The sequence below is a fragment of the Acanthochromis polyacanthus genome, chromosome 9 (assembly GCF_021347895.1).
Source record: "Acanthochromis polyacanthus isolate Apoly-LR-REF ecotype Palm Island chromosome 9, KAUST_Apoly_ChrSc, whole genome shotgun sequence".
Taxonomy (NCBI): domain Eukaryota; kingdom Metazoa; phylum Chordata; class Actinopteri; family Pomacentridae; genus Acanthochromis; species Acanthochromis polyacanthus.
The window spans coordinates 36,072,885-36,098,026 of record NC_067121.1 but is presented as its reverse complement, the minus strand read 5'-3'; the positions used below and the strand labels follow the sequence as shown (position 1 = coordinate 36,098,026).

Sequence of the window (25,142 nt, the reverse complement as noted above, 5' to 3'; positions counted from 1 at the left end):
TTATGTTGCTGTGATGTTACATTAATGGTTTGTGGAATCCATTCAAGCCAGAAGCTTTTATGTCTTATAAATTAAATTTGATTGGCTTGAGTTCTTTTCCTTAATGGTGCTGCGTGCACAAATGAGAGATTTCTAGCCATTTAGTGACTGCTCTTTTACACCAAAAGTTTATATGGTATTCATGTTTTTCAAGTAAGACAGAGGCCAGAGTTGGCGGGTTTGATGTGTGGCAATAAAAAAGTGTTGCCATTGTTTTGAAAGAACCCCCACTGTTTGACATGCTTTCAGCATTAAAACTGAGTGTAAACTCAACATGGACCAGAGACTTGTTTCTTTCTGCAGTGGAATGAATGAGACTCACCATTACAATTGAAGCCCACCTCCTTGTGGCATTTCTTCGAGCAGCCATCGCCATCCAGCAGATTACTATCATCACACTCCTCTGTCCTGCAGAGAGAGGACCATCGTCAGCACCTATATTTCCCATAGATGTTCCGTTATCAGTCTGTAAGTAGTCACACCATGTGTATATACAGTAAACTGCACAGACCCCTGTATGAGACCATCCCCACAGTAGGTCTGCCCATGTGTATAGAGGAGAGGTGGGGACGGATCGCTGAGGACACCTTCTGCTTCCACCTGGACTGTATACTGGTACTTGATTCCATGCGTAACAGAGCTGAAGGGGATCAGAACAGAGGGGAGATATAGTATTGTGAGTAAAATTCAATTATTTCGGCATAATAAAACTGTGTGCGTTTGTTATGCTCTTCAGAGGAGCAGTAAACAAGATCTTTTATGCTCTGTGGTACGAACTGATTATATAATCTTTATAGGCTTCTTGACTAATACCAGTGACTCATTCAGTGCTTGAAAAAACAAAAATATTGTGAGCATTTGTTCCAGTTTGGTGCACACTGACCTAATTTTCTTGAATCTTTTATTGCTTGATTTGCACTGTATAGGAGGTAGTCTGACTCACCAAATATGGACTGCTGGTGAAAGCCTGTCATTTCCATGCGGCTGTCTAGTCCCCTTGTATATATTACCTGTATATAGTACCATTTCAAAATGTCTTTCACACTCGGAAAGAACAATTGAGTAGAAGTATATTAGCTGAAAATGGAAAGTTTTGAGGAAGACTTGGATTGTGTGCAATAGTCTTGTGCAATTGTGTGGTACTTTGTAAAGACAGGACAAGACAAGACAAGATTTTATTGATCCTGAAGAAAATATCAGAAGATCTACAAAGGATATGTTTATGACATTTACTTTCTAACAGGGATATTCTTGCCTGTCAGTTACGACAAAGTCAAGGAGGGCCAATTGTCTGTGGGATGCTAGTAACAGTAGACAAAGACAGAGTATGAAAATGCCATGGTTTTGGTGGCAACAATGGAGGTCCAAGTGAAAACCCAGTAGTCAAGGGGAGTTGGTAGGTAGTTGTCGCAAATGCTTGGTAAAATTTTTGCCACAGTTTCCTCAAAGAAAATTCTCAGATACTATTTTGCCTTTGTACTATTGTTGTTGTTGTTTTTTCCGCCTAAGACATTTGCGACTGAGGGGCAGCCAGGTCCATCTTCACCACTGACACACTGCTGTGGAATAAATCTGGCTATGTGAGACTATATAGGAAATAAGCGCTGTATTCAGTGTGACTCCTAACTATTCATTCTGCATTTAAACGGAGGGAGTCTCCAAACAGGGGCATCATGGTATTTCAGAAACAAAAGTGGAAATTACTCACAGTGGCTTCTATCTGTAACCTTTCAGTGTCCAGTGACCTTAAAGCCCCATAGCAGGAAGTTTGTGCAACAATACCGTGGCTCCAGTGTCAGGACTATTGATCTGTTTTGGTGGGCTGTGTCTATAAAAAGAGCCTCCTCCCTGTTTTCCTGGCGTTAGTCCTACTGCTCCTGTATCCACCTCATGTGAAAGTTAACCAGGGGAAGCACACCACCATGGTATCGAAGGTGTGTCCGATTTCTCAAGACCCTAGAAATTTCCTTTATTAATTATGGATCAGAGAGGAAATGAAGAATATGACAAACTCCCTGATTCCTTGTTTGTGTATCTATATTTGGCGATATCCTCCTCCATTCTGTCACAAATCATTCTCTCTCTTCCTCTCCGCTGTCAGGAAAGCTTGAAGAGACATTCCGTTCTGCACACTTTCTCTCTATAAACCTGGTGAATATCGCATGAAATTGGCAGGATTGTCAATTCCTGAAAAAAAATGGTCATACGCAGTTCACTCTTTCAAATGTTAGAACATTGTGGACACAGATGCTGTTTGACCATTTGACAAGCACTTGTTGGATTTTGAATAGCTTCCCTTTTATTCACACCCATTTTGATTGAACAGCTGGGGCAGAGGTGAAAAGGAGACGGAGTTTGAACCTCTCTCTCTAGTTTTTTTTTTTTTTTTATATTGTTGTTGAAATTATTGGTGGGGATTAGGGTAAGGCTCGAGTCAGGTTAAAGGTATGCAAGATGCAATATGAAAGGTTTTGAACATAAATGTAGCATTAATATGGCAGCAAATCTGCTATGTGAAGATATCGTGATGTAATGGCATCCCTAGCAGAGTCTTGCTTTGTGTGTGTTGTAATTCCAGCTCCTCTTTTCTGTTTGTGGTCAATATGACCAAGCATGCATGTCAGTGCATATAAATCCCTCCCTTTGAAACTATTGGCAATTACCACACTTAACAACTTACCTAAACAGACCAAAAGTGACCTCCCACACCATGTAGGACAAGTAAAAGTGCAGTCCAGTGTTCAGCAAGCGCCCTAAAAATCTAAATATTTTAAAAACACAGCATTTCTGTATCTTATTTCCCTAATTTAAGTGCATTAACTTTCTTTGGCTCACCATGAGCGTCTACTGCTGTTAAGACACTTTCCTCTCTCCTTCATTTCGCTCTTGGCTTTTTGTGTCTGTTTCCACACAACAGATCTGCTCAAGGATGCCCAAAATCATCAGTTGTGGCTTGATTTTATTTATTTATCTGTTGTTGTTATGTTGGTGATCTAACAACATCCAATCGTTCTGAATACACAGAACCTTTAAGTACTACAAAAGACAACTAGCTGGAGTAACAGTTATGCTTCGGTTCACGTTCAGGGAAAGAGAGACACGTATAAATGAGGGGACATACCTAAACACAGGTTGTTTGGAACAGATAAAAAGACTTTTGATTTCCAGTTTGGTGAAACAACACACCTTGTGTATGACAGCAGATCTGATAGAACTTAAACTGACACTAAAACATCCTCACTGAAGCCAAAATTATCCTTTTTCTCAGGTTTGTGCTGTTTTCTTTAATGAACAAGTCCATCAATCTGTAGTCTCAAGCATCACATTGGATATTAACATTGTGGTTTGAAGTTGTTGGGGTTTTTTTTGATTAACTGAGCTCTTGTCCTCTGGACTCGTTCACTCTGTGTTTTTTCTCAGGCAGCTTGTGTTGACCATGATGCAAGTTCAGCGGGAGGAAATGGTTAAGGACCTGATCCAAGCAGTCACTGGTGTTTATGGCCTCTGTTGCTCACATTTGGTATACATTCAAAAAATGGAAAATACTTTGCTTCACCTCTGCTGTGCTGCTGTCTCCCGCTGTCCCCTTTCCAACAGTGTCCTCCACTTTAGCTTTCAGTTTGCTGAAATTGATTCTATCTACACCTCTCTTTTGTGTCTCTGTATTCCTCTGTCTTTTCCAATAGCCGTTGTCTCTTCTGCTCTCTCCTCTTCTTTTCATCTCCTCTCCTCTCCATTATCCCACCCTCCCTCAATCCCTCTCCCTTCTTTTCCAAACTCATTGCTCTCAAACACTTTCGTCTTCTCACATCAACCCCTCTCTGCCCTCCTCAGTCCCACATAACTCAATTCCCACTGGTTCTTACATCTTTTTGCACTTAGTCACAGCTTGTGTAACATAGGAGACGTGTTCCTTGAAAAATAAACTGTTTTTGAAGCTGTGTCCACCTAACATCCACCTCGCTCTGTAAAATAGCAACAGCTTTTCAGAAAGTCAGAGTGCCCCTTCATTTGAAACTAGCCCAAAATTATCTGCAATCATGTGACTCAACTGTCACATCCTGGGAGGTTCTTATCAGCGTTTTTGTGTTTAAGAAAAGCATCAGAGTCGAGACATTTGGGATATTTCAGGGGGAGGGGCTGCTGTTAGTTTGTAAGATAAAACAAACAAAAAAAACTGGCTTGCGGCTATACATTTGGATTCCAGTAATCATTTGGACACCCCACAATATGAGACAGGACGCAAACTGATTCAACTTAGCCCTGAATCCTCAGCAAGCTTTTGATTAAGTATATGGTTGTTGAAACAGATTTGGATCAGTAGCCGTATTCAGCATCCCCATGTTGGAAACATTTGTGTTCTGAGCTTTTCAAACAGAACCAGACACAAACACTTTCAAGAGACAGATATCTGCGGATTAGTAGATCTGAGGACACACACACACAGAGGTATTCTGTGGAATCTGTATTCCATGCTGTCCTGAAATAACTTTTTTGTTACCTCTGTCTGATTTTCTTCTGAGTTGCTGGTATCTGACAGTGCAGTGTGTGTATTAGAAGGTGGCTTTGCATCTAATAATATAGATACTAGTCTATAAGTGAGAGAAAAACAAACTCAGGAACTCACCTCAAGTGGGTATTTTTGGTTGTTTTTTGAGCAGAAAAACAATACACGTTGAAATTCTCATTAAACATTGTCATAACTGTATCACCTTTGTAGCAAATCCTTGCATGATGTATTAGTGATGAATGGCTGAGTCAATTTTCCTGTTAAAGCCATTATTGACCTACTTATACTTTCACCTTTAAGGGTCTATGCAATTCACTTATATAGAAAAATAACACTGACAACACTGTAAAATTGTAGCTTTTGTAAATTCAACTTAAGTAAACGCAAATTTATGTATCAGTGCCTTTACAAATACTTGACAAAGTTTTGCTTTACCTGTCTGTGAACGTCTGAAGGGTCTGAGGTGCCGGAGGTTTACTGGTGAAAGGCGGCTTACGCTGAATCCGGTACAGCAGAGGTTGGCAGCCGGAGCACAGAGGGCTGCCGGGTCCTGATGACAGCATGGCTGCATCGATCTCCATTTTCTCATCAAAGGTGCAGAGCTTTATGGCGGCGATGGCAACGTTTTGGGTGTCAAGGCGCATAGTGAGGGGCGTGTCACAGAAGACATGCTGCGGCCCGAGGTTAATGCTTTTCCCCGTGTCTGTAATCAGTTCGATGTTGGCTATGGCTGGGTTGTCTGAGACAGGGTAAGGAAAGATTGGATAAATGTGTTATTGATTAATTCTGTAGCTCTTTAAAAATTATTTGAATTTGAAATCACTTTTGTGTAACAGAACAAGATCGACTTCAGCCTTGTTTTATTTGAAAATGCAGAGCTAATGTATACTTGCTGGCAAGAAAATTTAAAAGCATACAATTATTAAGAGACAACAAAAAGTGGCTGACTATTCATGTCTGCTTGTCTCTGTGTGTCTTGGCTGAATATCATTGATCAATGCATCTCTTAGTAGCCCTCTCCACACATTGTTTAACAGTTCAGATCTCTCAGTAATTCACGCAAACAATTTTTTTTTTGCTATGCCAATTGCATACAATTTCCACATACATTTCCCTTTTCTCTTTGCACATATTTCTATTCGTACAGAGTTAGAGTTGGTCAGATAAGCCTCTAAATGTAATGAGGTTTCCTTTAAGTAATTTCTAAGATGATGGACCAAGTGTTTCACCTTGTATTTTGCTGGATGTCTCAACCCTAATGCTTCACCTGCTCAGGTTCATTTCTGCCTACACTGTGCACACCACTATTGCTCTTTCTCGTGCCTGTACTATGAAGACATTTTACCATACAAACGCATTTGTTTTGAAGTGAGGCTTACTTGAAGACACATATGTGACCCAGAGGGTGAGTGCGTGTGGAACGATGGGATGCAGGAATTTCAGCGTGAGGGTGCAGCCCTCGGTGTCGGGACATGGTGACGTCACGTTAGTATCATAAAGGCTGAGCTCAGGACTCCAAGCCTGGAGACTGGGATCGCAGGGCTGCTCCACATCCGGTGGTCCTGGGGTAAACAACAACAGCAGACAGACACATATGTTCTGACATCCATTCCCTAACACAGAAGCTGTAGGAGACCACATATACCCCAGTTGCAATGATTAAAAACGGCTTAAAGACCCTACGGCAGACTCTGAAAAATAGAAAAGTCCATTACTGATTGAACCTCACATTAGCCTGATATTTCTCCATTCATTTAGTCATTATTATTAAGTGGTGTGAGAATGGTGAGTGGAACACTTTTTGCCCGGCAGCGAAGGGCTAGGGTTGGCCTGTGCAGGTTAAGACATGAGTAGTTGTCTCACAGACATAGTTTTACATATATATAGGCTTCTTGCTTGGTCTGAGGCACTGTCTGTCATTTGTACTTTGTGTGCATGTTTTCCCACAAGAATTGCAAGAATTGACACTCAGGGGAAATTGAAGCAACTGAAACTGAACAAATCAGCTGCAACAAAGAAAAGTTCTGTGTGTAGGTGTTGAACTGTCTGTCTTTAATTTGTGGATCAGATGTGGAGAATAACTCATGGATAATTCAGAATTATGATGAATCTGTCATGTTGATTAAAATGTTTTGGATAAATGTCTGTCAAAAACATCTGTCAGCATTATATGGTGCTAGTATGCTTATCTATTATCTATCTATTAAAGAACCTGAAAATGCATTTTTCAATGAGCATCGTACGATGAACAGTGGATTTCTACATGAATACTCAATCTTCAGCCGAACTTGGAACAGTTTTGGTCATTTTTGGTTGAGATTAGGAAATTTTACAATTCAGAATGACTTGGGGAGTAGTGTCATACAGATGGGAATATTTCTGGACATCTTCAAAATCCAGCATTACTTAAATAAGATGACAGTTGTGGGGATGTTTCCCTTTGTTGCCAGGGTGATGCAACTGTCAATCAAGTCAATATGTCGCGATGGACCAGGTTCATTTATTCCAGATGTATAATAGCTACTGTGTGAATATATTTCTGAATTTTGTTTTCTTGGATTCCAGTCTTTCCCTACCACGTCTTGTCCGCTCCTATTTAGTGTTGACTGTAAATATATTTCCCAGTATCACTTTTACCAACTACCAGCAAACTCATTTGTAACAAAGAGCCGAATTTTCCAGTCTTGAAAGTTATGAGTCATTCCTCTCCTTACCTAAACATGGCTCTGGTTCAAAAACTCAGTAGCAACATCATTACAGCGGGCAAAATGAGTTGCTAATTGTTACAGTGTAGGTGATTAGCGCAATGGAATAACATTGCGGTAGAGTTATTATCAGCTGTGTCCCAGGTGAAAGCCAAATAAAATCAGCATGTTAACGAGGTGTTACATATTCACACCCACTGTGATCACTAATGTGTGGAAGCACAACGTATCGCCAAACTGTCAGACAGACGAAGAACGGCTGACAAACGATGTGAAGATTGGCCTCTAAATAAGCGTATAAATGAACTATACGCTGTAAATTGCCATTTAAAGGTCACCACATTTTCACATTTTACTTAAGTAGTAGATACACTGTAAAAGGTGTATTTGAGTTGTAGTTGAAGTAAAGATTCTCATTTGGCTTTCTGGTGATGTTTCTCGCTGATGGCAATAGGTTTCTGGATTGTATCGATTTGAAATTACGCTCTGTCCCTTTAAATCAGTATTCTAATTTTAATGAAAGTGTGAAAATTAAGTTTACTCATTTAGCTTTTTTTTTTTTTTTTTGCTGCAACTAAACCATCATTTTCTTTGAGGGTGATTACAGAGTTCAGAAAAGGACAGACAGATTGAAGTGTAATGACAAAATAATGTTGTACATTTTATGCTTGAGTGAAGCAAAGTTGGAAAGATGACCTTCCTGAAAATTATTTATTTGACAGGACTCAAATGACTTAAGTAGATCTAATTTAAACCAGTGGCATTAAAATTACTTGTTAACTTAATATGGATGGACATAATTCAACTGTGTGTTACCAGTTGAAGTAACTATTGAAGTTGGTCCAACAGTTGTGTTGCAGCAAAATCTTAAAGTTTTGATTTAAGGCTAAATCTTCATTTTGACTTCAATTACTAGCTGGATGACTACTATATTCAAAGTACCAATGCTGCAAGAGAACTAAAGTGCAACAGGTGGATTTACTGTGGAGTGGGTCTGCCAGCTTATGGCAGGATTTGGCACCGCAAACACAGCAAGCAGTCAAGATCTGAAAACACCTTTCTGGCACAGGATAAGCTCATTCTGCCACAACTGTTGAGGGTGCACCGCAATAAATCACTGAATAAAAAGAAATCGGTAAACAGGGCAGGAACAAAATACCTCTGAAATATGTTTCAGTCGTGCACACCCGCTAAACCTCTCAGATCACAGCAGAGAAATCTGCTGGTGATACCTGATGCCAGAACTAAACATAGTGAAGCAGCTCTGGAACCAACCTGATGACATCAAAGGTGCTGCAAATGAAGCCAGCTTCTAATCTAGACCGAAAATCCAACAGTTCTCAGGTGCTTTTGTTAACTGATCTACTTTCTTTTCCAGCATTCTTTGATCTTTGATTGCATTTTTTCCTTTGTAATCTTTGATTTTTTTTGTGTTCATGTTTCAATGCACTTTACCTTTTTTGAATCTCCTACTTTTCTGTCTTCTCTTTTCACTCTCCCTGCATTTACAGTCACTATTGTATGTCGCTAACTTTGTGTCTTCTTTGTCCTTCTCTGTCCTGTCTTTTTACACATCTTTCAGCAGGTATCACTCTCTCCAAAGCTGCATGTTTTTCCTGCTCTGTGGTTACTGTCCTCACCCGCTTTCCCAGTGTTTGTTGTTTGTAGTTTCATTTTTTTAAGTTTCATTGGGATTTCTTCCTGCTAAAAGGTTTTTGGTTTTTTTCCCTCCTCACTGTCCCAAAGAGTTTTCTAACAGGTAAATGATCATTATTCCTCTCCATAATTCTGTGAGGTCTTGCTCTTACAAGGTGATGTTTTATAAAAACTGATCAAATTAAATCTACTCCTTTGTAAAGCACTCTGAATTACCAATGTTCATGAACTGTGTAACAAACCTGTCTTGTCTTACATTTCCTCGCAATATGGGCTGTTGAATCTGGTAATAAGCTCATAGCTTGTTAATTTCATCCTTGTAAATTCACAAAAAGATCGTTTTATAATGCAGTTAACGTACCAAATGAAAATCACACCCCCAGGCAAATGCATTATATATAAACCTGCAATAATTGATATTTTAAAAGAAATATGGAATCAAATAGGGCTGCTCAGTGGTATAGTGGTTAGCACTTTCGCCTTGCAGCAAGAAGATCCCCAGTTTGAATCCCGGGGTGGGCCTGGGATCTTTCTGCATGGAGTTTGCATGTTCTCCCTGTGTATGTGTGGGTTTTCTCCGGGTACTCCGGCTTCCTCCCACAGTCCAAAAACATGCTGAGGTTAATTGATAACTGTAAATTGCCCGTAGGTGTGAATGTGTGTGTGATTGTTTGTCTGTATATGTAGCCCTGAGACAGACTGGTGACCTGTCCAGGGTGTCCCCTGCCTTCGCCCGAGTCAGCTGGGATAGGCTCCAGCACCCCCCATGACCCTAGTAAGGATAAAGCGGTGTATAGAGAATGGATGGATGGATGGATGGATGGAATCAAATAAGTGTAAAATGTGAAAGGTGTCACTCTTATTGGTAAACCCACAGAGAATAAAAACTCAACTCTTGCAGCTCCACATGGCACTATGGACTACTTTGGCCGGCTATTTTTATTTTCCTTCCCACAGCCCAACTCAGTTCCACAGTTGCAGAAGCACAACTTTGGTGGGAGATGATGGCGCTCTGTGTCAGCTGCTTATGTAAGTATGCAACTGTTTGTGGATATGCTATGTTTGTTAAGGAGTGATTTGTTATGATTATGGAAATTACTGATGTAGCTTTCAAGATTTTAGTGGACGATGAAGTAAAGCGTTGATTGTTTCTGTTTTCACATTTTGAGGTTACTTTTTCGTACTAGAGAACATTAATTCTGTACCTTGCATACACCACCAGATATATACAGTGCATATCAACAATGCTAAACTTTTTCACATCTGTATGCAAGTTGTCTGTGTGCAGTTTGATGACCTAAAATAACAGTTTGTACAAAGTGAAATACAAAAAATAGGAAATCTTAACATCCTTGCCCACATAGCCACTTGAAGAAAATGCACTCACTTTGCATTATTGTTTTATCATGATCAACATTTCCTTATGTCCTGACATGCTTTTCAGCTGTATTCACTATAGATGCTTCTTATTATTTGGTTTCAATACAACTTTACCTACAGGTATGGACTGCGAGCCTTTCATCCTTTCAACAACATTATGCTAAAGCTTAGTGCAAACGTTCCTCATTCTGAAACAGAACCCTCTTTAAAACCTGATGCAGCACATAAAAAATATGTAATCCCTCACAACAGGAGCGCAGGCTACAAAACAGCTCGGTGTTTTTCCTCAGCCTGAAAACCAGTCAATACTGGCACAGGGAACAATTTGAGGAGATGGACAATTTTTCCAACTATTCCAGCCAACAGTGTTTTGCCTTCAAACTTATGTTTTTAGGTTGCCAGCTATGATATCCACATTCAATTTGTCCAATTTCCCCCTCTCCCTTTCCCTGCTGAAGGCGATATTGCCCGTCTCTGCTGGCTGACGAAGTGACCCACGCATCATCGTCTTTAGAAGTGGGACAGAGTGAAAAGGGAGCCAGGGAAGCCAGCAGACTGGCTGTCTCCTCAGCTATGTGCATACCACTGTTTAGAGTAAGACTGTAATTGACTCTTTATCATCATTATGATCCCACAGCGAAAGAGGGAGCCGTAATCCCCCTGTTCCTCCTCGCCGCTTGTTTTCAAAGCATAAATTCCAGCAGAGGATTTCCACATATTTGGGTAGAGTTTCCACGGCAGAGAGGGAAAGTGTTATTGTATTCATACATTCAGTCTTATATATTTTCTTCTCTCTTTCCCAACTTGTTTGCTTCCTTGTGTTCCTTTTTTTCTTTCTTGTTTCTTTCTCCTCACTCTATATGTCATGTCAAAGAAAACTGTGCTCCTCCAGAAAATTATGATTGGAATAACCAGGACCATGTGCTTACATGACGCGCAATGTTTCAAAGTACAGTGCTACAGGACACACTGTTTTTTGGTTTATGATGGAGGTTCAATGTTTGAACAGCACCCAAACATTACCCAAAGTAGACGCTTACCCTAATAATCCTTGTTCTTGCTTTGGCTAAAACAAGACAGACACAGAGAGAGGTCTGTAGCTGAGGGCAATTATCATTTAATGATTTTCTGCTTTTTCCTCTTCCAGGAGCCATTAGCCTTGCACGCACCTAAAATTTACAGGGAAGAGACATGCGTGTTTTTCTGTGTGTGTGTTTGGAGGGTTGATCTGCTCAGTGGAAACAAGACAGAACTACAACTTAAACCTGAAACCACCATATTCCTCACTGTGAATACTTACGGACAAAGGAAAAGATATCAAGGGAAACACTAAAGCTAGTCAATCATAGATGCATACAAGATGCATAAAAGTGGCATTACCATGACCAAATTTCAGCTCAAAGTTGACGTTATTCATATGAATAAATTCCATTAGTGGGAAAATAATCTACTGATCACTAAAAACAATCACTAAGAACTCTCTATCGTTATAAAAAACTTAAAATCTTGATCATTTAGTTGTTGCTTTGTGCAAAACTTCAACAAACTTTCACATCTAGTGCCGTTCATATTTACAGTGATCTAAAGCAGACGTATTACCAGCAGAGCATCTCATTGAATATGTAATTCTTCCAAGAAGTAAAAGGGTATGGTTATGAAAATACTTTACCAATATTTTTTCTCTGTTAAACATGCATATGCTTAATTTTTTTTTTGATTTACCAATTGCCTCCTCAGGTGTCCAGTAGCCCGACGTATCGCAGATCCGAGGAGAGGTGGCCTCATAGGCGTACTGGTGGAAGACGCCATCTTTCTCACAGTCTCCACAATTGATACCAGACCGGTGGAATGAGGTGCTACGACAAAAGGAAACAGAGCTGCTCATTAAGGCAATATGTATTTTCCAGAGCAGAGCTAAACAATGTTGGACGAACCCACTTTTTTTTTCTTTCACTCTTGATGGACAAAGAAAAAAAACTGAGTTGCAGTTGATGGTGAAAAACTGACCCTCGGTTTGCTGGCTTGTGTAAGGAGGTTATTTCAGGCTATAGTCACAACAATAACTAAATGCACTACAGTAAGCCAACAAGGCCTATGTCATTTTTAAACACTCTAAATAAGGACACGAAACGCAGTGTTTTGTCCAAATTGGGAAATAAAATCAGTTTTATATGTTGAGAATTTCATAATCCATTGGCTGGTTGTTTATATCATTTATTTACACAAGTAATCTTTGTCAGGAAGTATGACATGATTGCATATTTTTAACCAGAGTTTGTGATCAGATGGCCATGATTCATTGGTAAATATAAAAAAATAAATGGTTTCTGGAAGACAAAACAAGATTTTAACTCAGCTGACTGTTCTTGGTAGCAGCCTGGATATGTTTCAATCGTCAGTCAGGACATGTAAATTGGTCATTACACTATTTGTCAGTTGTCCATTATGTCTTTTCTGAATTGAATTTATAAATAGGAAGTTTATAACTGCTGCACTACTTTTTAGTCCAGCTGGAAGCAATGTTCTGGTGGCATGTCCATGTTTGCCAGGTTCAGGTCTCTGAAAAGCTAACTTACAAAAATCTTGGAACTGAATTATGTTCCATAATGCCGTTCTGAAGGCAACAAAAGCAACACATTATCACTCTTGACAACTACAATCATGTGTCAGTAGTGCACTGCAGGATTCTAATAGTTTCTATGCCATTTATCCTCATCTAACCCATAGTGTAAATTCTTTGTCAATTGAGAGCAACACAACTCCAAAAGACAAATGCAGCCGACAAACAAAACTCAGCCTGGTATCACCCTTACAGAGATAAATAGATAACATTAAGAACTCATGCCAGTGTACCTCTGATAAAGTGCCCCCCTTACAGGTGGGAGCCAGTAAATTGAGACAGAATCTGTGCTCTGGTCAGTCACTATGGGGGCCAGAGGGATCGGAGCCGGTTGAAGGTCCATCATCCACTTTTGGTAGACCAAGTCCAGGTAACAGTGCATTCTGGCCACTTGGTTTGGAGTGAAATGGTTGGTGCAGTTGTCATCTGAAGTGGTGCAATTAGAGAAAAGTCCAGTTAATCCTTGTGGATTGTGTTCAAACGCTTGGCTTCATGTAACTGCAGTGCTAATACCCACAGTTGGAAATAATTAAGTGTAACGCAGGCATCTGCTGAGGAGGTGTTAAAATAAACATGCGTAAACTCAATGTCCTTAATGAACTTTAAGAGAACCAAAGTCTGAGTGCATCAGGCAAGATTCAGATCTAATAGCGAGAGTTACTTTGGATGGGAATGATTAAAACAACGTTTAGACTGTCTTAAACAATCTTTTATGGCTAATGGCGGACCAAAAGCTTTTGATTAACGACCAAAATATTACACTTACTATGAACAATATTGTTTTTTATGGCAAGCACATTATAACACTGAAATGCTATGACAAAAAATAGCAAATACTGAACTTCTCAGTGACTTTAAAAAGACATGTAAGTATTGTGGTTGTTATCCAAGGTCCTGCATGTGTAGCTGTGTTTAAGAATTGTCTTATACCAAATGCGATGCTTCTAATTACGGAGTAGCTCATTATAGAGTGTATCTATCACATGTACCATTTCTGTTTTGCTGTGCAGTGTGTTTTGTTTGTTTTGTGGGGCATTAATTCTTTCCAACTCCAAGACAAGAGGAGAATGTCATCCATGTACCTGTGTAGCTCATGTAATTGCTATATGGGGTGTCCTGGTAGGTGGTGACTCCACAGGTATCATTGACAGCTCCGGGGTCGTGACAGGCTTTGGATTTGGGTGTTGGTGCAGTGTCAGCACATAGATCTCCAGTCTCCATGGAGGGGGTAGTTTCCTGTGAATGCACATGACAAAGACGTATAAGTGTATTAAACACCACATGAACACAGTGGAGCAAAAATACCCATATAGGTACAAACGTTGCCCAGAAAACTATGACTTATTTACTATTGAACATGTGCAGTATTGAAGGAACTGGAAATATCAACTGGCAGTAAATAGAGTTTTATGGAGGATTTCCCATTCTGGAATAACTCTACATTAAAAATCATCTCAAACAACAGCTTTACCTGACATGGATCATCACAGGAGTCCCGCTCGCTCACCCCTTTAAAGACATGGTACAGTCCAAATATGTGTCCCATCTCATGGATCATTGTGTTGTGGTGGCCAATCGTCCCAAAGTAGGCCGGGTTCAGGACCATCCCACCTGAGAACAGCAGGTAAAAGTCACAGTATTGGTTATAGTATTCTTACAATCTAGATATTTGTGTATTTTGATTAGGAATTCAGTACGAATGTACCTCTAGAGACAAAGTGAAAAGTATTTGTGATGATGATGATGATGAAGATGAAGATTGCGCTCCCTTTTAAGGCTGCCACACCTCATTTTACAAATGAGATGAGATTTAATGATTTATGATTTTGACATGGGAACCAGTGCCCTTTGGCAAGACAATAAATATTATTAACTGGCCCCTAGAATCAAGGCTTGATTCTGAGTTGGAGTTCTGTATCTAAAAACATGAGCTCATGATCCATCATCAGTGGAAGACTGTTTTAGATTCGATTCCAGGAGCACCAAACAAATCAACTTATCATAAAAAATAAAATAAAAAAATGTGGTTTTGTGGTCAAAGTCCAGATTCTATCTACCAGCTATGTCTTCGCGCTCCATCTCGGCTGGCATTTTGAGAACCAAAAAGAGATGAGTAACGGTCCATCACAGAGAAAAAGAAATTATTAGGGAATTATGTAAAACTCAAGAGAGGATTCAGAAAGGTGGCTATGGACAGATAAATGATTTTATATGTCGCTGTGCTCTCTTTTTCACTGTGGTAGACTGTTTCTAATATCTTTCTGCTTTTGGAAAAACAGGAGGTCATTCATCAGGGGAAGAAAAGCTGTTTAAGTGGAAACAGGGATGGGATGTTTTCACAACAGGTCAAGATAATACATTTTTGGGAATTTTTGATAATGTACCTCCTAGAATGGCAAAAGAAGCACTGTATGCCACTATGTGAATTTTAATGCAGATTCAGATGTGTATTTAAAGAGATAAAACAAAACAGTTTATACTATTAAAACAATAACAGTTGGTTGGAAAATGGGGCAAAATAAAAATCTAAATCCACTAATCCAATCCACTAGTCCTTTTCAAATCAGCTTTGGTATGGCCTCTAAGTGGGGACGCAGGTTTTTTTTTTGCAGCATGCAGATAATCGTGACAGACAAGAGTTATTGGTTTTCTAATTAGAAACAGTATGTTCAGTGGTGAAGCAAACTGAGCAATGAAGACATTAAATCCGTAGACACTAAACAACAGGGCCTCCGGAGACAAGTTGTCATCCGCTAACGTGTTTTTAAACAGGGACAGATGCTGTGCAACTGAAAGAAATGTCATGTGCAGGACATTCAGTAGAGAACTGAGTTCAACTGTTTAATACAAAACTATAACATCAACTCTGACACTTAATAGCTACCTCAATCCTACAAATCTACACAAAAATAACACAGAAAATGATACAATCAGCTATTTTTGTTTCTGAAACAACAATGACAGATGTTATAGAACTGAAGCTAGAACATGTCCCTCTGCTAGATACAATACAACCAGTTCAAACAAATAAAACCGATTTTAATGTATAGATTTTATGCATCCTGTCCCCATAAGGAGCTGTTAAGGGTTCAAGTACATTTAAATACATAACTTTAAATAAATATGGTTTAGCAAAGAGCTGTTCCACCCCTTAAAAAATCCTTTAAATGATCACATCTGCATAGAAATTCAAAACACAAACACGGAAAGGTCAGTACAAACAGTCTCCTCTGTGTCCACTCTTCACAATCCGTTCTGACAACAATTATTCATCTGCTAAATGCTGGTGAGAATATCAACTTTTTGCTCAACAGCACAGTTGTTGTTTTGCTATTATTGTGCTGTGTTAGCAGTTCTTTGGGAGGCACATGAAATTATTTGCGTCAGCCAATTTGATTGTGTGTGGTGGACATAAAACTTGAGCAGTGTTTTGCCTAAAGGGCAACAGTTATTTTTATTGAATCAACAAGTTCTGTTTCAGAGTTCTCCATTTCTAAATAACAAATGTCCCGCAGAAGTTACCAGAGCTGAAAGTGACATTAAAATGAAAACATGTAATTGTGTACTTATTCTGATCAACAGCAAAAAAAATGTAATATATTATTAGTTATTAGTCCAAATTTATTAACAGTCACTTCATTCATTTTTTCATCACTAGCTTGTGTTGTGTAATCAGACTTCCATTACTGGATGCACTCTTTCTTTGAAATGCTCAGTATTCACTTTAGATATACTGACCGGGTAGGAAGTAAGAAAGGAGATGTTTTGAGGTATAGATATCTATACTGCAATGTAAAAAGAATGTTCAAAGGCTTCATATTTATGCTGGCAGTACAATGTATATAAAAGATGGAGTGAAAAGTGAGGCCAGAAGTAATTTTATACCTGCTTTCTTCAGCCAGCAGGGGGTGACTCATCTGGTTGCAATAAGAAATCAGATTGGATGGAAGCCTATGAGAAAATAACCTTACTTCTTTGATCTGTTACCTCAGTAAACAGTTTCCTAATGAATTTTATGGTGGCAATGCCTTGGTTCAAGACTTTCGGAATAAGCCATGATCTTCATTTTCTAAATGTATGGTCCCATTTAGAGGAAAATAGGCACAAAAAAAGCAGGTTATGTTTTAGGGTGAAGTTGCCTTGTCATTGACAGATCACTTCTTAAAATTCTTAACATGATCCACTCCTCCTTTGTTATGTCCAGTTTAAAGAGACCAGCATGTCAACGGCCAAACTGCAAACTCAAGGCTTCAACAAACTGGGCAATGTCCCGGTTACTACATCCACCTATTTTGTACAGTCTCTGATGCTGGCACAGAATAATGCTGATAATTGCCAAATCAAGATCAGAATTAATGCTATAGACTTTCTGTCCAACCAGATCTTTAAAGATGTTCTAATGAGTTGAGATGTAGAGAGTAAAGAGCAATCACTGCTATGGTCTTCCAGATGTCTTGCTTGGACTAAAGCCGACTTGATGCTGTTGCAACAAAATTTAACCAATCAGTCGATATCACCTTCATTTTAAGAATTGCAACCGACATTCTGACCCCATGAGTCATTGATTAGACCACATCCGCCTTTTAATTCAACCTTAAACTTGATCTCAGCTACACACCTGTAAAGGCCTCTGACTATATTTTGCACAGTCTGATGCTATTGTGTTGAGAAAATCTGTCCGAAGACATCCAGACGTGTCAAAGTATTCCAAACAGCCTTTGTGGTAGTTCCTACTACAGTGGGTATCTTTAGGACCAAATGTTGGCATGATTACACACTAACACACGGCCTCATTAGGTACAAGCAGTTATGCATAGCAAAGAACCGTTGTGAATTAGTTTTTCCACGATTTAATTAAGCTATCCATCTCATTCTGAAAACACAGTGCCTCTTAAGTAACAGCATTTCACACATTCTAAACATGCAAACTATTCCAGGAAGACCTTTTCTTTAAAAGATAGGTGCTTCCTCTAGAGATATATCTACTCCATATGTCTCCTTCTTTTATGTCCACTTACTAATTTGTACATAAAGTAAAAAAGAACACGAATAAGTACGGAACTGCTTGCAAGTGGGCATGAGTGGGTGGCAACATTGGTACAATGCCCACAATGCTTTGTTTGTTTGGTTGTTGTTGGGTTAATTATCATTTTCCAGTGGAAAGGGGCCTAATGATTGAAGGAGCAAAGAGGCAATGTGCTGGGAAAATCTTTGCTTCAGTTGCTCTCTTCATCATTTGGATATGGTTAAAGCAGACAACAAAGGACAGGAGTAAAGAAAAAGATGAGATGATAGCTAAAAAGAAAAACAGATACCGAGCTAAGTGAAAGTAAAAACTGCAAAACTGAAAATTGAGGAGAATAAGAGAAAGAAAGAGAACTGGAGAAATTGTATCCGGACAGTAAAAGATCGGAAAGAGACGCATAAACAAATAATATATGGAATATATCTTGGGTGTGAATCAGCTCACCTTGGTGTGTGAGAGCCTCCTTTGCCCATGGCCAGGTTGCAGCTCCTGCCAGTTCTTCACGCACCGAGTTGCTGGCAAAGAAAACATTGAGTGTGTCTGTGCCACTCAGCTGAAGTTCCTCTTTTAGCTCTTTCACACTCATATAAGCCCTGCAGAAATAGAAAAAAGAGAAACATGGAAAATGATGTAGTTTATTAACCCAGATTTCATCGACTTAACAGCTGAATGGTAATGCAAATTGCAAAGCGTGTATGCCATGAGCATCCATGAAAGTAAGTGGATCTGAAAGAAGAAATATTAAAAAGTGAAGGAAGTAATTACTACCAGTAACACTCCCCTCCCTTCTGCAGGAAATATTGCTGAAACACTCGACATTCAACACGAAAAAAAATAACATCAATATCATGGTCAATATCACTGTCTAAATAGTATGTGCAATATTAGTTTCAGTATTGTTGGCAATGCTATTTTTGTTCGCGTATCTGTCAGGATTATTTCTTCTAGCCATACTCTAGCTTGTTTGTTTTTATTTTTAGTAATGCATCATAGTTATATCATTTTGCTATTCTTTTCAGCAATGCATTTATTCTTAAATTACAATATCGGCACAAGAATTTCCTTCAAGATTAACTGAGTTGTATCTGAGCTTAATTTTGCTTAAACCATGGTTCTGATTCTTCAGGTAAACAGTTGAGTAAACTACCTGTTGACTGCTTGTTAACAGCTAAGTTATACCATAAGGTTGCTCTGGTAAAACCTTTCAGTTGCTTTAGACTTTTGGTGTGCAAGTTTAACCTACTATTTTAAAGCCTGAACAGGATGAGAAAAGAAAAAACATAAGCTACAACAAAATATAAATCTATTAAAATTGACCATGTGATCATTTTATGTTTAAAAGTTTCTCAAAATACATTCAAATACATAGAATTCTTTGCAAAACTAATCTAAATTTTGCTCTTTCAAGCCTTCTTGAAAACACATTCCCAGGTCTGCCAACTTGTGACCAGACTTTAGAGTGAGATTTAGTTTGTGCGGGATGCTGATGGGGGGTCTGGGGGCCTCCCCCAAAAAATTTTGAAAATTATTGTTCCTATTTCCTGCATTCTGGTGAAAATTAAGAGCATTTTGCCCTTTTAAAATCTTATTATAGAGATAACATTAAGGGATAATTAAAAAAAAAAAACATTGAGCTTAAAAAAAGAAGAAAAAAACAGAGCAAGGGCAGGCAGTATTGAAAATGGTTCTTCATGTAAAATATGGATGAAAGTTCTGTGGCTAGATGAGCACAACACATTTCAGTATTTCACATAAATATCTACATAATTGAAATAACTCCAACAACCACTCTGTAACCTTTGTCTTGGAGGATTTTAATGCACTCACTCAACAGCTTTAAGTTGACAACATCAGCCAGCTAAACAATAAGAAGTGCTTAAGCAAAAACAAAACATATCTTCATAACTTAAATTATCCATTCACTGAACAGAATTACAATCAGACACTAAACTCTCTATTAAATGTCAAAACAATCCATGTGACTCTAAAAACTCAACAGCTTTATAAACTCTAAGATTAAACTCTCCACAAGGATCCAAAATAAGTTGGACTTCTGCATGAGAGCTTTAATTATTCATCTACTTCCTGAAAAGTTTGGTCAATAAAAAAAGATAAAAACTAATATTTTCAGCTGAACTAAAGGCAGACTTTGTGATTTTTCTGCTCACATGTTCTGTTGTTGTAAATTTACTCTTACAAATAAATAGCCTCCTAACCCTCTGAAAACCAGTGTTTGACCGGTTTTTGTGTCGCTCCTCGGCAATCCTAGTAATCATAATGTTTTTTGAGCAACACACCATACTATGACATTTTTACAATGATGGTTCTACTATGGAACCAGTTTGACATGTTCAGGTGTTCTTTGTGTGAAAACTCAGAGATTTCAGGTATCAGATGGTGGTTTTCAACTTTCTTTGTTAACTTTCTGCTTCAACTTTAAACTAAACTTACTTCACTAAGGCAGCCCTCTGGACTTCCAGTAAGCTGTGTTCCTATTGGCTGTCCAGGTGGCTGCTTGGTGTTATCAGGAACACCTGAGCAGCTCAGTGTCGTCCTGCTTTATGTCTGCAGTCAAACATTTCCTCTGCTTCTCTTCACTGAACCGGGTTTGGCTTCGTTGCTTTCGTTTGTTCTGTAGGCGTTGGCTTGCAGCTTCCAGCAGTAAAATAATCTTTAATGTGTTTCTTGGTGTTTTTTAGGGCTTTGTACTGGATAGTTGTTTTGGTAAATGTGGTTCTTTAGCCACAGTTAGCACATGGTGCTAATGTGTGCAGTGATTAGTAGATTTGGTGCAGCTGAGTTGTGTCTTTATCTTGGCTGTAGTGAGTCTTTAGAGCAGGGATGTCAAACTCATTCCACAAAGGGCCGGTGTGGCTGCAGGTTTTTGTTCCAACTAAGCAGCATCACACCAGACCTGACTCATTTAATCAACCAATCTCAGTCTCCAGACAGGTGATTGGTTTAGTCGGTTTTGTATGCATTGCAAATGGGTGTCAACATGTCATGATATCTACAGGTACGGCTCTAAACTAGACCTTGTGACACAAAAAGGGCATTACACTTTTTTGCTTTTCAGTACTTTAAATTGGAATACAAGTATTAGGAGTCATTCCAATTGTAGTATTATGTATGTTTTGTTCTTTTTGAAATGTTAGTTGGTAAAGTTGACTACCTTCAAAAAATGTAATGACATGTTGACACCCATTTGCAATGCATACATGTAATATATAACATACACATACAAATTACATGTACTAACTTGAATTCAGGGAGCTCTGTAGTAGTTCATGGTTGATTAACTTAAAAATAACAACAATAATGTTGAATTTTACAGTATAAGTGCAGTGGAATTAAACATGTTAAATTTAATTGTACAATGTCATGTTACAAGCAAAAGAACATATACCTAAGTTATAACTTAGGTATACCGTGCAATATTGTGGCGGAATACAAAAAAAGAAAAAAAATCATCGATTGACACACTTTTTTTTAAACATGAAACATTGGAACGGCTGAAATGAGCGAACAGACCAGACAAATCACCATGATGGAAACTGTTGCATCCAGATCCGTTAGAACACTGAAAGAATGAAGGTGAATTAGAATAATTATTCGCCAAAGAACACGGCGGATTTATGTGACGATCAGCGTGTGTGAATCATTCCTCTGTTACCACTTACCAACATCACTCAAAACGGACTCAGGGATTTGAATGAAATTTTCAGGGTCGGTCAGAAATAACACAAGGACCAAATGATTAGACTTCGGCAGTGATGCGGCTTAAAGTTTGGATCCATGGATTTGTTAAGGATTCACAGTGGGACGGCGTCTGATAGCAGCACGGTAACCATGGCAACAAGTGACCGCTACCGCAGCAGCCTGCTGATGATCACATTATTGTTATACAACAAATCTACCACTGGATGTATCGAAAATGACACCAGGAACAACTGAATAAATTGTGGGGGTGTTTCTGAGTCCCATCAATTCCTGTTGCCCGCTACATATTTAGGTCACGTCATATATAAACTAGTATCCGGCTGCTGCTAATGTCCCACTATGGTGTGCCAGCTTTTGTGGAAATGGGTTGGAACGTTAAATAATTAATTTCGGAATAAATATTGTCAATTACAGTGTTGAAAGATGTTCTACAAGCTGGAAAAAAATGCAGCTTTTTAGCAATTGTCACTGTCTCCCGCAATTTCATCACAACAAATAAGCTTTAAACATTGCAACTTTTATCGCAAGTTTTTAGAAAAGCTGCCGCGAATTCAGGCATTTGCGGCCGCAACAATCACGAAAAATGCCCGCGAAAACCTTGGAGGGACGGATATCTATGAGCGCTACACACAGCCTTTGGTGCGTCACTCAGAGACAGCCAGCCTGACAGCTTCATAATGACGGAAAATGCGGACCAAATTTTCACAAACCTGGCTTTCTCTGGAGTAAAAGCTCTAACTGGATTTCTCCAAAGGTTACATATTCCCATAACAGCAAAGTGGATTTTTTTTTTTTTTTTTTGCCCGTGTGATATTTGGAGTGTGTGAAAGGACTGAGTTGCGTGTGTCTCACGGCCAAAGCGTGAGAGTTGGCAGCCCTGCATTCCTGAACATTTTTTGCTAAGCTAGCCTATAACTTTGCAAGCTAACATACATAGAGCAACATTCTGCAAAAGGGCTTTAACACCACATTCTGACTGAAACAGATAAATAACAAAACATAGTGCATTAAAGAAACACTGAAACATTATTAAAATGATAAATATGCCTTGGAAGAGTTATCGCTGTATATTGTGAGTTTGCTTCAGGATATAGTTAGCCTAGCTTAGCACTAGTACCTAGTAGCTGGGAATGCTAGCTTGATATCTCCAAACAAGACAGGACATGCTGTGTGTTTTCACAAACCTCCTATTAGTCAGTCAGTAGACTCAAGTCCAAGCAGTTAGCTTATCCTCAGACAAAAATAAGTAACTACAATATCAAACTAAATACCTCACATAGCTACACCTACACAGGTGTTTTCACTTATATTGCTTAATTAGTGTTCTTTGGAGTGGGTGTTCCTCGTTCCTTGTTATAACTTTTAGTATCAGGGATATAGTATTTATTTAAAGTTTGGCCCAGATCTTTGGTGTAAGTAATGTTAGCCTGTCGACCCCTAATCCTTTCTGCTTGAGGTATATACTTAGAAAATTAGCCTTGTTAGAGTAGGTTTAGGAACTTTTGTTGCTCAGTGCAGGGCATCTCTTCAGCACACAACAGTTTGCTTCAATCCATCAATATCCATTTTTGCCCTAAACATAACTTCAAATCATAATTGTTTGAATTGGTCAGGGTACTTCAAACCACTGCGCCCCCACAGCTCACCATTCCCACATCGTTCTCTCTCTGCCTGTGATAAATTACCCCAGGGGCACTTTGATGTGTGAAGCCGAGTTTGTTTTTCCTCAGCTGCGGTGATGTCACATGTCATTTTTCTCCTTTGCTTTCATAGCTGGAAACCTTTTGCACCTATCACCATTAGGCCCTACTGGGTCTGAGAGCTGTACAGTGGGGTCTCACCAACTGTTCAACGCCTGCGAGCCAGACAGTTTAGGCTTTTAGCTGAGTCTCCTACGGTTTTCTGTGGCGTCACAAGTGCTTGAGAAAAAAAATAAAACAAAAATCTGGCTGTGTGGGACTGTGCGTCTCTGTGTATGCTTTCTCCCACCCGTGTGTAAGTACAGCATTAGGTCAGATTACTTCATATTTCTAAAAATGCATTCTGGTAAATGTATGAATCATTGTTGGTGAAGTCTTGTTTTCTTTCATCTCATACAGGCAACGCTTTGGATTTAAGCATTTTTTGATTATCATAACGTAATGGATTATTGTTTCATGTTGTATTTCTTGAACAGGGAGTTAAGGTTTTATGTGATTGATCAATTTCAGCTGTGGCATTAACTTTGTTAAAATTACGAAGACATAATATTTACCTCAGTCAAGAAGTTAAGGTTTATGCGTTTGATCAAGCTCAGCTGTTGAGCTATGTTTATGAATATTACTTAGTCATGCTTAAATGTTAAAAGGTTTGAAAGCACAGAAATATTGTTAATGCAATTGCTCATTAAAAATGCAATTCGTCTTTGGCTCAGTGCTGCCTACACTGTTCCAAAAGCCTGGAGGATAGACAGGTGAGCTAGTGACCGTAAGACATCGGGTCTTAGCTGGGAAAAATCTAGATGGATGAAATAAGAATGCACTAATCCCCATCGTCCCATACACCACTCTCAATGTATCATTAAATGAGGCACTTCACCTCTAAATTGGTCCAGAGGTGTTGCTCAGCAGCCAAGAGCCCGCATGTGGGTAATCCTCCCCTTAATGCAATCCCTCCCCCAGTGCACGTGTTGTACTGTAAATAAGAAGATGTTTTCTCAGGCACATTGCCTGACTAAATAAGGTTTAAGATTTAAAATGCTTCAGGGAAACCCTGCTCCCACTACATTACTGAAGCTGAGTTCAGCCGAGGCTGTGTGCAGTATCCATCACCCGACGCTGTGCAATTACAAGTGACAGAAAGTTGACCACTAAAGAGTTGGCTCTTCGACTTCTGAGACTCAGAGGATGCCTCAATATAAGACTACAGCCAACCTGGCAAAAAATAAATGGCTCTACATGATTGAAGTGAAAACACTGGTTATGAATTAACCAAGTTTGCGGGCAAGAAGAACACTGTGTGAATCAACAGCAGCATCAGCACTAGCAGTGTCACGATGTAAAACCGTGGACACGCATCCATTTTCAATATTATTGTTGACAAGTCAGTGACTTCGAACCCACTAATGTTTTTTGAACAATGTTATATGTTGAAACAAAGTAAATACAAATCATTTACAACCTAAACAGTTGTTAGGGTTTCGATGGCTGCAGTGCTAAGAGCAGATACCAGCACTCACAGAAGTAATTTTAATTGCTTGGGAGCACTTTGGTGCTGGAGCGTACTAGGACCAACTGAGAACCAGTCACCCACAACAAACCACAAGTAGATGTATTTGCATGCAACAAGAATGTTTCAAATTTGGAGAGGCATGCATCTGCTGGTTCAGTACCTAGGCTGAGCTGCCTATTTGAACAGTTCCTCAAATGGCCACTTCAGGCTGTCTGCAAAAGCAAGTCAATCAACATGATTGCATGTTAAAATGTGCAGAAATAAAAATGTTTACAT

The 25,142-nt window shown here is 39.1% G+C and overlaps 1 protein-coding gene across 1 annotated transcript in view; it reads right to left on the bottom strand.

Moving 5' to 3' along the window:
- Window positions 1–25,142, bottom strand: part of pappa2 (pappalysin 2) — an 84,273-nt gene that overhangs the window by 43,237 nt on the left and 15,894 nt on the right. The window contains exons 5-13 of the mRNA XM_022191660.2: window positions 18,381–18,529; window positions 14,382–14,521; window positions 13,993–14,146; window positions 13,144–13,336; window positions 12,013–12,146; window positions 5,929–6,111; window positions 4,985–5,288; window positions 551–679; window positions 362–447 (exon numbers count right to left, since the gene is read on the bottom strand). Coding sequence (XP_022047352.2) covers window positions 362–447; window positions 551–679; window positions 4,985–5,288; window positions 5,929–6,111; window positions 12,013–12,146; window positions 13,144–13,336; window positions 13,993–14,146; window positions 14,382–14,521; window positions 18,381–18,529 — 1,472 coding nt within the window. The remainder of the gene's footprint in view (window positions 1–361; window positions 448–550; window positions 680–4,984; window positions 5,289–5,928; window positions 6,112–12,012; window positions 12,147–13,143; window positions 13,337–13,992; window positions 14,147–14,381; window positions 14,522–18,380; window positions 18,530–25,142) is intronic.